The sequence below is a fragment of the Acanthopagrus latus genome, chromosome 10 (assembly GCF_904848185.1).
Source record: "Acanthopagrus latus isolate v.2019 chromosome 10, fAcaLat1.1, whole genome shotgun sequence".
In the NCBI taxonomy this organism is placed as follows: Eukaryota; Metazoa; Chordata; class Actinopteri; order Spariformes; family Sparidae; genus Acanthopagrus; species Acanthopagrus latus.
Genome location: NC_051048.1, coordinates 18608170 through 18623741, shown reverse-complemented (window position 1 = coordinate 18623741; position 15572 = coordinate 18608170). Strand labels below are relative to the sequence as shown.

The 15572-nt window shown below is 41.4% G+C and overlaps 1 protein-coding gene across 4 annotated transcripts in view; it reads right to left on the bottom strand.

Moving 5' to 3' along the window:
* Nucleotides 1-1151: 1151 nt before the first annotated feature.
* Nucleotides 1152-15572, bottom strand: part of LOC119027280 (RNA-binding protein with multiple splicing-like) — a 37071-nt gene continuing 22650 nt past the window's right edge. Inside the window, exons 6-9 of one of the 4 annotated variants that reach the window (XM_037112323.1) lie at nt 15225-15352; nt 11867-11930; nt 4027-4146; nt 1152-3488 (exon numbers count right to left, since the gene is read on the bottom strand). In XM_037112323.1, coding sequence (XP_036968218.1) covers nt 11868-11930; nt 15225-15352 — 191 coding nt within the window. In that variant the 3' untranslated portion in view covers nt 1152-3488; nt 4027-4146; nt 11867. Of the gene's footprint in view, nt 3489-4026; nt 4147-11860; nt 11931-15224; nt 15353-15572 lie in introns of all 4 variants that reach the window. The other 3 variants (XM_037112322.1, XM_037112325.1, XM_037112324.1) reach the window with 3 other exon arrangements.

Here is a 15572-nt window from a genome sequence, read left to right as displayed (position 1 = left end):
AGAGAGGAGAAGGAAATTGAGCTTTACGTAGTCGGATTTCTTTGTGGGTAAGAGGCGACTTCCAAGTGCTGTCGAGTCGTCAGAATCTGGCAGTTCTCTTCGAATGTGGAGCCCGAAACTGAAAATAGTCTTTTTACTTTCCCCAAGCAACATTTCCCATTCTCCTCACCTCATTTCCAATTCTTCTTATGTTTATATGATAATGAGATGCGTATGTGTGTGTGTGAATGTACTGTACGAGGACTATTTGTGTGCGTGGAACATTAGTGGAGCATTCGAGGACAGTGCACGAGGGAACATACCATGAGGGGCCTTCACCCCGACTAGACCAGCAAACTAACGACACCGTGCAGCACACACAATGTTCATAAACCAGATATACGGCAGCAGCTAGCGTTATAGCTGGCATTGTTAGCATTTTCCTGGCGACTAAAATGCTAGATATTGCTTTTCATTGTGTTTTATCAGGCAAGGACATGCTAACAATGTTAACTTATTAATGCTTATCTTCATTCCTTTACTGTTACTTCCTCCTGGTAACGGACCTCAACTGAATTTTGTGTCACCCTCAACATTTTAGTGTGTTTTTTGATAGACCCTTTTTCAAAAGCTAAGCTAAAAATGTAATAGTGGCATTAGCTGGATAACTTTTTTCAGTGTTAGCTTGCTGTGATGCTGTCAGTGCACAATACTGGTGCCTTCAAGTTTACCAGCCATGACGTGTTTTGCCAATGTTTTCTGGGAACTTCGGAGGGCGCAGAAAATTTATTTTGGTGGATGATGAGTCAAAATTTAACACACACACAGCTCGGACATAATATTTAAACCTGGAAGTGGTTCGCACTGGATTTAATTAAAAAGTGATGTTAGTTAACATCTAATATGTTGTTTTGTATGTTGCATGTTGTGCTGGAATAACAATTTGTCAGATTCATATGCGACTTGCAACATGGATCACAAGCAGCCTAACATAACATTTGAGCTTCACACCCTGATCGTATTGTCAGAGGAAAATAAAGCCAGTGAATCAGTTATGTTTTTGATTTTTTTTTTCATTTTTGGGGCTCCGTAAGTCGAAATACATGAATTTAAAGTATGTTTCATGAAGGTCAAGCTCAATAATACTCAGAGGACAAAAATCAATCATGACAGCAGGGATGACGTCAATCTTTAATGGCAGATGGCCTGAAATGTCTTCATTTAACATTTTCATAAAAACTTCTCATTTTGATCACTTTTTTTTTTTTTTTTGGTTTCAAACAAACAAACAAACCTCTGCAATTCACTGAAATACAGTTTCTCCTTACAGCGGCTAAAGTACATAAATATCGACAGTACTGTATGCATTAGGAAAAAGAAAGAAGGAACACACACACGCACACACACACACACATGCCATGAACATGCACAGAACACACAGGTACGCACATGGTATACTGAAAGGAATATTTCTCACTGACAGAAAGGAGGGATCATCATATTAATTTCCAGGAACTTCTGTACCATTCTGCTGGCAACACACAAAAAGATCCATTCGTTCAAAGAGCGTCATGTTTTTCTCTGGAATTCACAGTGAATTATGTAGTTAAAACAGTATTCATATATCAGGTACAAACACAGGAAGAAGCTCTAGAAAATTTACCAAATGAATATACAATTAAAACTTACAATAATACTTACAATGAATTATATGATGGGCATCTTCTATGAACCTTAAAAACATAACACCCATAAAAACACACGCACACACACACACCTTATAAATACTTGTTCTATTAAATTTGGTGCCACACTTGGCTTAAAAAAATGTCTGTAAAAGCAAAAACTGCTTCAGAAAATCAGTTGATATTATGTGCATAATATTATTATTCATTACAAACACTGACTATAGGATTCAACCACTGCAATATGATTGTACACACCTGGGCTAAACGTTACAGAGGAGGTTGTTTTTCTTACAGCGTCTCCGTTGATTGTCACATCACTGTGAAATGTGACTTCGCCTCATCGGATTAAAAGTACAAGCATCACAGCTTGGTTTTTTTTGTGAGGACGCAACATGAATGAGAATTTTGGCGTCAAAATGTCACAGAAACATGATCAATCGATGATATGTCAAACAGCAAAGACGTTATTGCAGGCCCAGAATACACAAGATTACAAAAGATTGTTTTTTTTCTTATTCTCCACGCTCCAATCATTACTATGTAAATTCAAAAATTTACAAAAGCGGGTTGAATCACGCTGGCTCCCTAAAAATAGACAAAAGAGACAAATTGCTTAAAGTGAATGTCCTCTCAGATGCAGAGTGGCTCTTTGGAGTGACACCAAAAGAGACATGCAGCAAAAATAACGTCATACTTCATAAGAAATCAGATTGTGGACTACAAAGCAGTCAAAAATGGAATAATTCCACTAGCCTAGATAGCTCTCCAGTGTAATAAAAAAAATGCCTTTGGTCTTTTGTTTCTCTATACTGTGCTGCTGTCCTCCTGCTACACAATGAAGGAGCAGATTCCTTATTATAGCTGGGCTCAGTTTGCTGTGTTTTCAGTCTCCGGGGGTCAGTCCACCTTCACCGGTGATGGCTTATTCCTGTCAATGCCACTTTCAACACATCTGATTACCTCAAACTGCAAAAATCATGAGCTGGATCAGGTGTGTTTTGTCTCACTCACATTGACTGCTCAGGTGAACCAAAGCACATCAGACACAGGACTAAAACGTCGGCTTCGTCGGGTGAAGACGCCACACAAAAGACACGAGCAAACTTAAATATGCACAGTATGTAGAAAAGACATGAGCGGACCGACAACAGGACTGCTTTGGTATAGCAGGGCGACGCGCCATTTTATAATGGCACCAAACAGGAAGGGACAAAAGATAAAAGAAATTAAAGTTCCTCACACACTTTAGCACAACATGAACCAATCAAACATTGTCTTGATTACAAAAATACTTTTTGTATTTCTTTAAAATATCTAAAAATGTACAGCATTGTTTTTTTTTTCGTCTTTTTTTTGCAAAGTCATGCTTCAACATGTATTTAATAATCATAATAACATTAATATGAATGATATACAGAATAGTAATAATTATAGTCATATAATAACGTTACCCGGCGGCGCTTTAGCCACACGTCCAGGCGTCTGGCCGTGCAAAGATCCTGCATAAAGTTGTGTCTGCGCTCCACTGGCTGTGCTGTCTTTACACTTGCATATACAGAATGCACTGCAAGAGACCTGATAGCGTTAAACAGGCGATGCAGTCAACGGGTGAACAAAGGGTGTGTGAGCGCCTTTGTCGTGCATGCCCGGTACCTTTCATGGAGGTGTCAGAGGATGTGTAGCCAAAGCGCTGCCGGTAAATCTCGAGTATGTAACAGTATAAAAAAAGAGTTGGAGGGACTTTGGGGAGGGCGGGTGGTGCTCGATGTGTGATGGAGGCTGGGGTCTAGTATGTCCTGAGGACCATGAGGCTGCTGCTGCCTGAGAGAGAGAAAAAGGCAGGGAATAAATACATATATAAGGGTGAGGTTGCCATGTTCACCGCACACGAACCTTGCACACTAATGAAAACACAGGGGAACGTTTGGGACTGTTGCATGACACCAAACACGATCGCACAACCATAAAATCACACACACACACAAAAAGGTTGATATGAGAAAAATATGTTTCTTGTTTTTTTCCGCACTGTCTCGCACTTGTTGTGATGCCAAGACCACACACACCCTGAGATTCTGGTTTGTTTCCACAACATCCACTGTTGAGCAGAAGCCGAACACACACAGGTGAAAGTCGACACGCCTGTCACTGCGGCTTGACGCTGCCATGTTCATTGCAGCAGACGTCTTTGCCGGCGCAATACCTCGGCTTTCACAGCTTGTTTCATAAATCCACACTCTCACAATCAGACATTGTGCCAGAAGGGAGAGTCACGTCGCCTTGGTGGCGAGGTGAGATTTACACCTTTTGTCCTCGCCTGCTGGGATCAATGGTTGTGAAGTCCGAGCTGTAAACTCACCGACGGTACGCTGCTCCGAGAGCCACAGACAGGTCAGTCCTCCTGGATTCTAATTGGACACGAGAGGCAATCAGCAACGCCCGTCACAGCCGGCCACGGCCACCATCACACATCAGGAACCTGAGGACGCAAAGGAGATCAGAGTTTTACGTAAGGAAACAAGCTGTTTCCTGTTGGGGCTGTTTTATGTACCAGTAGCCACAGTTTGTGGTTCTGTTATACTGGATTGTGTATGTTGCATCTGTTCACTCTAGATGTATTTATCTATATTAATTTCAAGGGTAAAATATTTTAAAAGAAAGGAATACATGACACTTTTTCAAGCTTTTGCCAAATCCTTCAAGAAATGTATACAACCCAGAAGGATGCATGATTTAAAGCTTCTTCATTCTGTGTAGCTCATGTACTCCAGAGCAAAGCTCGACTGATTATTTTTTCTAACAAAATTCAAAATTGATGTAATGCCTGATATTCTTAGAGTAGAAAAGATTAAAAAATGCAAAAATGGAAGGCGCAGAGGGTGCAATATAATTTTTTTTCATTTACTTCCCACAATACAACTGGATCTGTCGTTAGATGCTCTGTCTGGTTAACACCCACACCTTTCAAACTTCAAAACACCAGTTTCTGTGAACATGTGTTGTCTCCTAGCCCACGCCGACGTGACTCAAAGAGATGTCTCTAAAGTTATTTTCTCAGACTCAACAAAGCTCCACAGAAGACATTATACAAATGCTTTGTGCAGCACACCCACCTGACGAGAGACTAAACTGATGATGACGTGAAAAATCTACTGACTACACCTTTAAAAAGACTGCGCTGTCGCCTTTTGCCGCAAGCTCAAAGTCCAGCTGCGACATACAGGATGTCAGCTGACAATAGCCTTTAAAACTTCTGCTTGACAACCATATCTCCCATGATCCCTATCTCCACCCCCACACCACCACCACCAGCAGACCGAGGAGAAAGGTCAGCCCTCGGACCCCCTCACCCAACCCCAGATGTATCACCAAAAATAGACATCTCTTGGAGACTGTGGTAACTTGGGTTCGGAGGAGGGTAGAAACCCTTTGGAACAATAAACAATTAGCAAACCAAACATGACCTTACGAGAAAGGAGGAGAGAGAGAGAGAGAGACTGTTGCAGGCAAGGAGAGGAGACGGATTGGGAACTCTTTCCTGTTCCGAGTACTGCGTTTTGTTTTGTTTTTTTTAGGAGGGACACGGCTCGCCTAGCTAATGCCCTGTTGCGCGTTCAATCAAGGATGAGGGAATCGATGCGTTATACAGCCGCTTGGCTAACCTAACGCGACGCATACTTCCAGACCACCCTATTTGTTCTGGCTGAGACACCAAGGTTAAACATTGGGTTGATCATTGAACATGTCTGTGTGGATTAGGAACAGGTTTAGTGATTTGCGGACTTAATGTGCTACAACCAATAACTTGGCCCAGGCGCATAATGTGAGATAGGTAAACAAGTAGTGTTTGAGAATGTGGGAGGTGACTCGATTTCTCATCAATGTGTGCACTGTTTCCTTTTTTTCCTGTTCGGCGAGGCTTCGTGGAGCAAACGTTCCTCTCTGTGTTGTCAGTGATCATCAATCTCACGCCGGAAATGAAGAGAAAGAAGAAACATTTACACTCAACATTTGACAGTGCTGCGCTTCAGCTCTCTACCATCAACAGTCCATATTACATATCCTCATTAACTACAAATCACTATGACTTTACATCACACCCGGCCATTTTTTCAACATTGCTGCTGTGAGAAAGATATCCTTCTTCCATTATCGTCATCAATCAATTTCCAGTCATTTCTGTGTGATATGAAAATCGATTTACAGACTCTTGAGTTGTGTAATCTGTCGCAGTGAACACAAGATTTTGCACATTAGTTCACTTTTCTTCCTGCTCAATCCTGTGTTTTACAATCAGAGACCTAAGAGGTATCAAATGTCCTCATTAATGGATAGTGACATAGATCAGTTATAAGCCATTGATAAGGACAAATTGAGGATTTTAAGCTTGTCTCTCTTCTCTCTTTGGTGATAATGCTTTTAAAAATTATGGTATTAAAAGATTATTATTCGTGAATGCCAAATCAGTTGTTAATAAATGCATTTTTGTCTAGATACTTATGTCAAGGTAAGGAGACATATGGTACAATCAATCAATATTTTTGTCACAACCTTGCATTAAGTTCAGAATTATTGAGGATTATATGTGCAATTATGAAGTTAGCATTTATAAACCCTACTAAATATTAAGGTCATGTTTTGAAAAAATGTATACTGAATAACTCAGATTTAGAGCCAAGATGATTAGCTGACTGAAGAAACTAAGAACAGACTCTAAGAAAAGAAGAAAAAGTCAAATGTATATGCTATATAAAACATGTAACTCAGTGTACTTAGGTATTGGATTATTGTAAAGGCTATCTTGCACTGGCTCTCATATTTTATAGAACAAACAATTAATATAAAATAACATATCATGCTTATCATGTCATATTAAATATTGAAAGCTTTTTAAATATTGTGATTTTTTAGAAAAGACTTGATCTCAAAGCAAGCTTCAAACATTCGGTATCAGTTAGGAGGTACTGAAGCTGCCCAAATCAAATCACACTGTCCTTAAACTGCGTCGCCATGCAGCAATAAAAAAAAAGCAAATGGACAAAACTGAATGCAGACTCATTCACTGTGACTGATCACACGACATGAATGTCTTCAAACCGATTTTCATGTCAGAAGGAAAGGAATGTATGTATGTAGGAAGAATACATTTAATACTGCTCAACTGACCCATATTCAGTTAGTGAGATTTTATACATCTGGAGCTAAACCTTGCAAGCACAGCCCTGTGGTCCTTCAAGATTTCTACCTGTGCAGCATGGCCATGAAAAAGAACCCCGTCTGAAGCCCCTTTAATCCAGAGAAAAGCCTTTAGGCCCTGGCTGTGTTTCTCACATACCAGCAATAGCTGCTGGAGCTGGGTGGTGATGAACACAGCTGCTGACATGTATCCAGCTCCTGAGACCCGGTGCAGGGACGAGGCCACAGTGGAGCTTTACTGTACGCTTGTGTGTGTGTGTGTGTGTGTGTGTGTGTGTGTGTGTGTGTGTGTGTGTGTTATCCATCAGTAGGGGGTGAACGAATAAGGTCCCACTTCCTTATTAGAAGGGGCCCCAGCTGGCCCTCGGCTCTCCACTGGGAGTTAGTCCAACATCGCACAGGAACCATTGGTTTTTGTCGGGCTATTGGCCAAAAAGCTCCTCAGGGCAGGCAGCCAGACTGCACACGCACACACACACATACACACACAAGCACGCATGTTAGGGGTGCACACATACACACATATACACACTCGACACTCCCCCACCATGTCTTGTCAGATGGAAAATCCGGATTACCTTTCCCTCCAGTTCACTAGGCATTAATGTCCACTATTAGGTTGTCTTTGGAGGTAGCTCTGTGCCGGAGCATGAATGTCAAATATAATTCTGCTTCACAAACATTCAGATGAACGACTAGCCTGAACCTCCAGGGGTATGAAAACAACAAAAACTCACAGAGTAGTGGAGCTACCTGTTTCAACTTCAAGTGGCAGTGCTGTAAATAAAGACACTTCCCTTAACAGGCAGGATGCCAGGTGATTAGGACAATTCATTCATGACTAAAGACCCCCGGACACTACCTCACTTTCAGCTGTTCACACACACACACACACACACACACACACACACACACACACTTGAATCTCCCAGAGTTACACTTCCAAATACACATACTCTAACTATGAGTGGTGTGTGTTATTTAGCCCCCCAGACAACGACTGCCAACTGCAAGCCTGTGGAGCTCTAATTCCTATTGCGAAGGTTTACTGTCACCCGACGGCTTCAGCCTGAGTAACAAGTCACAAATGCCTCTTTTTTAAATCAGACATGACCCGTCAACAGCAGACAGATTGTACAATAGTGCTGCAACGCAGACTTCACAAAGAGAGACATCTCTTTGTAACCTCAGTTCAAGTTTATTCTTGTCGTCTTGCAGCTAAAAATTGTTGTAAAGTGTTTCACAAGCACTATCCCAAGCAGATTGCATTGCACAAATACGTTCACGCCCTCCTCGCGGCCCACATCGAGACGTCTCGGATACTCGACTGTGTCCACTGAACAGACAACGAGGGCCAAAAAACACAAGGTCTTGTACAACTGAGATGTTTGGAAAGCTGCAGAATATCAGGGACAAACAGAGCAGCAAGGCTAACTCAACACTGACAGTTTACTGTGGGAAGTGACCAGTTTCTTTTTTAATTTATGACTGCAGGACAGACTTAGTGAGCCACGAGTATCATTAGATTTTACTGTGTAAACAGACCCACTGAGGAGATATGTTTCACAGTGTGATTAAGCTCAATCCAACATTACAAAGAAGGCTTTTAGGTCTTGTTAATGTGCAATGTCATGTTGATGGATACTGGAAATGATTGTGGAGCACTCTTTTAAATTACCGGGTTGTCTTGCCTTAAAGGGTAAGTCCAACTAAATTACAAAAAAAATATCTTTTTTCAGAAGCAAGAGAGAACAAATGGAAGGTTCTTCAAACCTTGGTGAAAGTCTGTGTTGCTATGTTGAAAGCAATGTCGAAAAATTTAAGTGAGAATTTCCCTTGATTCTGCTCATTTGGTCTTCTTCCAAATGGTCATGAAGAAAAGTTCTGACGTCAGCAGAGGAAAACAGCTGCTTGCTGCCGTCATACTGTATGTTATCCCAAACACAGCGGTTACTTTCACAGTTGGATATTATTCATTCAAGCACAGGCAGACAATGTTTAAATTTGGTTAGAAGTGGCAGAAAAATGCCTCTTTAATGTCTGAAGTGCATCGCCATGTGTCTTGTTGCTTCCTTCTAGTAATATCTAATTTTGGCTCCATGTTTTCTGCTTTTGAGATTTCTGCCCTTCCCCACCACTATTAAGTAGAGATGGATGGAATTAATTAGTGTTGCTCAGATTAAAAACATCTATAACAACAGCAGCATCTCTTTCCACAAACAGTGTCCCTGTTATTCCTGATAATCTACAGTCGTCACTGGGAGCAGTGGTCGAATTTTCTTCAGAAAAACGTAGTTCCAAAGAAAACTGCTCACAGTGAGGGCCGTTGTTTCCGCAGAGGAACAAGGTCACTGTTTCTGGAAAGACATTAAACTAGTGACTGAATGAGAAATTAGTTTCACCTCAGTAGTACTGGGGTAGCCGCAGAAACCTGAACAACGATTAACAAAGCAGTAAGCATGAATGGATCCCAGTGGATGTTAAGATTTCATTCTTTCTTTTCAATTTGGGTGACCTAAAATGTTCTGTGTGCCTGCTGTTTGACTATATGTGCTTTACACTACTCACTTCATAACTTGACTGTGTTTCATACATGTATATCTGCTGCAGCAGCCTGTAATTATCACAGTATTCTGACTGGATGTCTCGGCTTCACTTTAGCCTCCACTGTGAGCCGGATGTGGGGGTGTTGTTGTTTTACTGAGGGGTTAATATCCACTGGGGCAGCCTGACCGGCCAAATGACTTCCTCCTGGTTTGATAGAGGAGTAATTATTTCCTCCAAGTCCCTCCCTCCTCCACTCCCGTCCTCCTGCACCCCCGCCAACAGAGACGAACTCCCCCAAAACATCAAATTACTCCAACAGCTTTGTTTCTCATGCACTCGGTTTCTATCTCTGGAAATAAGCAGCTATGATTCAAGGTTACAAAGCAATGTATGGGACTAGCACCAATCAACAGCTTGATGAATGTTAGCCTCCATGCTACCATCACCACCCACCCACCCACCCACTCCCTACTGACTCCCTAAGGGGTCGGGAGAACATGTTCCTTCCTGTCCCAAGACGTTGGAGGGAGGGTACTGGTGACAGTGTGACTGGCGCCGAGTGCAAGCGTGTGCACACACACACACACACACACACACACACACACACACACACACACACACACACACACACACACACACACACACACACACAAGCAGGGGATTTGTTGTGCTTTGTGGTTTTGTTTTTCTGCGAGCATGACAGCGTTTAGTTTGTCTGAACCACAGAGCGAAGCACATGTGCTGCATAGCTCACACATGGTCAAAACTGATTTAATAGAAGCCGCTGTGTACCGTCGGCAGCTGCACTACAATTAATTCATCTGTAATTCATTTTAAATAAAGCCCCATGCTAATCATTTTTTAATAAAGATTCATAAAAAGGGCCCTTCCAGCAGTGCCCAGGTACGTCAGCAGTTCACGGTGCATATTCCACATTTACGATCGTTGGAGGCTTCGCATCCTCCGTCTCCTTCTGTCTTGTCTTCTTTATAATTCTCCACAGTCTACTTTGTCATAATGCGGAAATGCCAAAAACATCTTTTAAATTAAAAACTGTATTTCATCCTGCCAGGGTTTGACAAAATGACAAATACACCCTAATATCTGCAGAACAACACCAACATTATTATAGGACAATATTCTGTGTTTATTATGGCAAAGTTAGAGCCGAGCACACAGCAATAAACATTCCGCTCACATACAAGTACAATAAACATCAGGCATCCGTCCAGTAGGCAGATCTGTGGAACCAATAGGCTTCTCCATAAAAACTACTCAACATGTTGAATCTTGATGAATAAACTTTTCTGTGTAAAAAGGACCAGAAATCGCAGAAAATCATAATTAATTCATTATTAAAGTGCGTAAATGAGTGTGTATCCATGAGGTTACTGGTTAAACGTTTATCTGTGACACTAATTGACAAAGTATCATAAAAACTAAACACACCAGTGGCACTTTTGAGGCTTTAGAAGCATTGGCAAAGTGTGCTCAATAATATTAATAGTGTTGGTAGCATTCACTTGATGAAGTCACTAACGCAGGTCTTAATGTGTGAAGACAAACTGCTCTAAGTTGGGCCCAGAATTCGCACAGGGTATCATGGGAGCTGGGAATTATACTGCACCCAAGTGGCAAAAAATGTATTAATACCAGTTTAACTAAAACAGCAAACATACCTTAAAAAACTGCATGTAGAAGTAAAGAAGTATCTGCACCAAAAGGAACTACTTACTACAACTACCTAATAAAAATAAAATAAAAATACTCAAGTACATTTATCTGAAAACTGTACTGAAGCAGAGCACTTTGGTGAGCATGCAGTGACTTTCACCACATTATCCATAAAAACAGCTGAGATTAGCATTTTAGTCATTTTTGCTGAGATCCACCCAGTCTGTTTTATTAAAACATCTGCGTCGGAGCTCGTTGTATATTCTGTTTGACTCGCTGCCTTTGATGCCTGAGATCAAGCATCGCATCAATGTGAAAAGTCGACCCACTGTTCCCTGTGACCTGAGCGGAGAAAAATAATGTGGTTCCTCTAAAATCGCATCTTTCATCTCTTATGATGATGCCTGTGGTTTCATTGACCCCACTGGGTTTTGCACTCCCACATCTCCCTCTAAAAAGGCTAATTTGTTTTGTGTTAGTGAGTTTCATGTCTGGCAGAAGTGTGACTAATTAGATGGTTAGTTCGGCTGTTAGCTGTGTGGTTTTTCATGTGAGGGTTGGGGAGCAAGAAAAGGACGGTTCACTGACGCACGAACCACGTGCATGGAGTAACACCCCGTGATATTCCTGACATGTTTAGGAATATCTCTGCAATCGTTTAAACAAAGTGTCATAACATTTACTAAAGTATTTTCAAGGCGGGGCACAATGTACACGTCATTGGGTGTGTGTGTGTGTGTGTGTGTGTGTGTGTGTGTGTGTGTGTTGTTACTCACACATACTTCAGCAGAACTGCCTGGACTTCCATCCCTGAGGAGTTCCATCTGCAGGTGGGAGCCAGCGAATCTAAATACACATAATCACACGTATGTCAACATACTAGCACACATATATCAGACAAACTATACACAATTTATATGCGTACAACAACCTTTAATTCACCATTTAGTGTTAGAGTGTAGAAAATAATGTGCTGATTTAGAGCATCTTCAGCTAGCCTGCCTCTGTCCAAGCTAACAAAACCAGTCCGATCTTTAAAACATCACTAATTAACAAAAAACAAAATGTGTTTAATCGGTAAAATAGTCAAAGTGAGAAAACAACAATTTGCATGTTTATGGGGTGGATATGTGCCAGACTATTTCTAGGCCTGGCAACCTCGCTGTTCTGACAGGAGTCCAGGAAGGTTTCCCCTGTTTTCCAGTCTTCATACCTAAGCTATTTTACCAAAGCTAAGCTAACAGCTGCTGGCTGTAGTTGCATATTCAATATACAAAACAGGGCTAGTATGAATGTTTTTGTCTAGCTCTCAACACGACAGTCAGCTATCCATTTTCCACAAAATATTTCCTTTAAAAGCAACAATATGTAGAAATTGGCATTTAATGCGATTTGGCATCTCTCTCACTGAAGTTAAGGGGGGTACACACATTAGGGTTTTATAAATCTGAAGAGATTTTTTATCTGTAGAGCCCCCACACATGAAGATTAAAAAATCAGCTTGATCGTACTGTGTGTGGTGTGCTCCGAAATTCTCAGCACAGGACACCACACACATGAAGATTATCTGTCTCACAGTCGATCGAGAATCTAGTCCTCCAAGCCAGAAATATCGCGTGATCAAATGTGATCTACAGTAACCGATGGCAACAACCCCAGCATCATCAGGCTCTTCATAAACGGAAAAGAGCATAGACTGTATATAAAAAAAAGTAAATAAACGTTTTAAAACATGAAAGACGTGGAAGACATAGAAGAGGGAATGTGAGCTTTTCTGACAACACACAATACTTGCATTAACCACCAGTGTGACAATTAACGGTAGCGCATAACAGTTAACGTTAGCGCCGACGCTAGACCCATTAAAAACATTAAAAAGGCTTATTCAAACACCCCCATAGGAAAAGTTAGATCTCGCCTCTGTTTTTATTTACGTCCTCTTCCATGTTCCTCAGTCAGCTGGGTGGCTACGTTGCGTTTCACGTCACATTTCACGGAGTAGTGACTCAGGAGTCGTCGGCTTTCCCACACACGAAGATTTTCCATCGTAAATATTGAACAAGTTTAACATTTACGATTGTCGGCCGCGACCCGTTTCCGAGCAAATTATCAGAACAAATTTACTCTTAACATACCACAGGATAATTGTATAGGATAATCTTGTAAGACAGGAGATAATTTTCCATGGTCAGGGAGGGGTAAAATCGGAGCAAAATCAGCCCGATTATCGTTATGTGTGTACCCCCCTTTACCAGAACCAGGTGATCGAGGATGGAGTGGCTGAGACAGAGACAGTTCACCCTGTTAAGGACACTGTAGCATGAACATGTTAAGGTGAAATATACTGTTGCTATAAGTCAATAAGATTTTTAAACACGTTCTTACATCGAGTTGATTTTGATGCCCACGGTGCTTTGAGACTCTATAACTTTAAAAACAATAGACATCACTGTCACATGTCCCATAAACTTCCACATAACTCGCACAATCATCCTCTTGTATTTAATGAAATTAACATGATGTGACACAACAAAGAAAGATATTGTTTTTCTGAGCTCCAATAACATCACAGTACTCTAACTAGATAAGATGACAGCAGCAGAAAGCCAAGCTCATGTTAACATAAAACAAATCTGATTTGTCTTTGTGTGTTGTTTTTAAATACATAGTTTTATGTCCGACATCAGCATCTTCTCTAGGTCAGAGGAGGCTGTGAGAGGCTAACATAACCTACAACCTCCTACTGACATCACAATGCCAGATTCTCTTTTTGTGTGTGTCAGTGTGTGCTCACATATCCGACGCATATGGAAAAGTGCCAGCTAGGCAGATTCAACTTGTGCTCATTTCAAATTCTGACATCACTGGAGCTTCGGATTTAGTGCATTTGCTAGGGGCCTTCATACTTAAATAACCTTCGTAAATCTGCATTAAACATTGAAATATGCTCCATATAGCAGAGATAAAAGACGAGCTGATCTTAAAATACAGCAGTGCTGAGGAATCGTGGCAAGCTTCAAAACAAAATCAACACACAAAAATTCAGAAACAGCATGTCTAATACTAAGATCTTATCAGGGTCAGCCAGCACTGACAGGCTCCATGAGAAGAATTTCAAGAGATCAATAATGAACTCCTATGTGAACTCACAGCGGAGCTGTGCAGATTAGAAGATCTCAATAAACTGGATCATGGTTGGTTGAAAAACAGGGATTTAATTAACAGAGCAGGTGATGGTCGAATGATGATGCAAACCTTTCAAACCACTCAAGCTTTCAGCTGCATGGATGATGCCACTAATTAGATTAAACAAAAGTGACATGATATGAGTTGTTTTGAGCTGTGATTTCTCTACTTCAAACCATTTCTTTGTCTTGATTCTACACTATATGAACATAAGACGAGTGACTCATTCCACAAGGACTGACTATAGTCTGACTTTATTGTTGATTATCTATCTCTAATTTTATTTATATTTATTTATTCTCAGAGTCAGAAAGCTAGTAGGTGGTTGCAATCAGCATTAATTGCCAGTCAGCCGAACCCCTTTATGGTGTCTCTGCATGAAGTTTAAGGTTATGGTGAGCTGTGAGATTGGTTCAGTTTAGTTTGATTTCCTGGAAGTTAATGGGATCAGGTAGCCCTTCCTCTCTAGAGAAGGGTAAAACAGCATTACACATCTGCAAAAAAAAAAAAAAAAGGACTACACTCTGCAAATTAAATATTTATAACGTCATCCAATAAACAAATTCGATGTATCACATTCCTGATCCACATCCTGCTTTTATGGAGTGCATTCAAAACAGATTAACATCAATATTTCAGATAATGCAGTTTAAAGTTGTAATGTGATTGGTAATATTTTGTGTGTTAAAAAGAATAAGATGGCTGCTGCCTGATCTGACTGACAGTGTGTAGAGACAATAAAACATAATTAATCAGAACAGGCAGAGATGGGAGCTGATCAGTAGATCTGTAAATCAGCAGGTGAAAGAGACTGGAAGGTGTGCTCTGTGAGATGGGGCAGAGAGTGACTTCAGGGCTGACGGCTGCCGCTGTTTGTGGACTCAGGATGAGGTGACAGGCAGTGGTTGAGGTGGGGGTGGTGATGGGGGAAGAGGGGATGGGTTTGCAGGTTACCTGAGCGTGGAGCGAGGAGGGGTAGGTGAAAGCGGGTGGGAGGGCCGGCGACAGCTCCGCCGGGTACAGCGGGTATGAAGCCCACACGTCTGGGCTGCTGGGATATAGAGCAGGCACTGTGAGCTCATCTGTGGAAAGAAGAAGAGGAGGAGTGGAGTGAGGAGAGTGGCCAGTGGATAGGTGGATGGCTAGAGAGACAGGGTGGAGATGGTGGTCGTATAGGTGGTTGTGGAGGTGCAGGGTGAGGATCAGTGATCTGAAGTCGCTTCCTCTCGTTTGACTGCTTTAAACAAACTGTTTGCTAAACCTGTCCCTCAAACAGTGAAAATATACCATCAATTCCCTTGT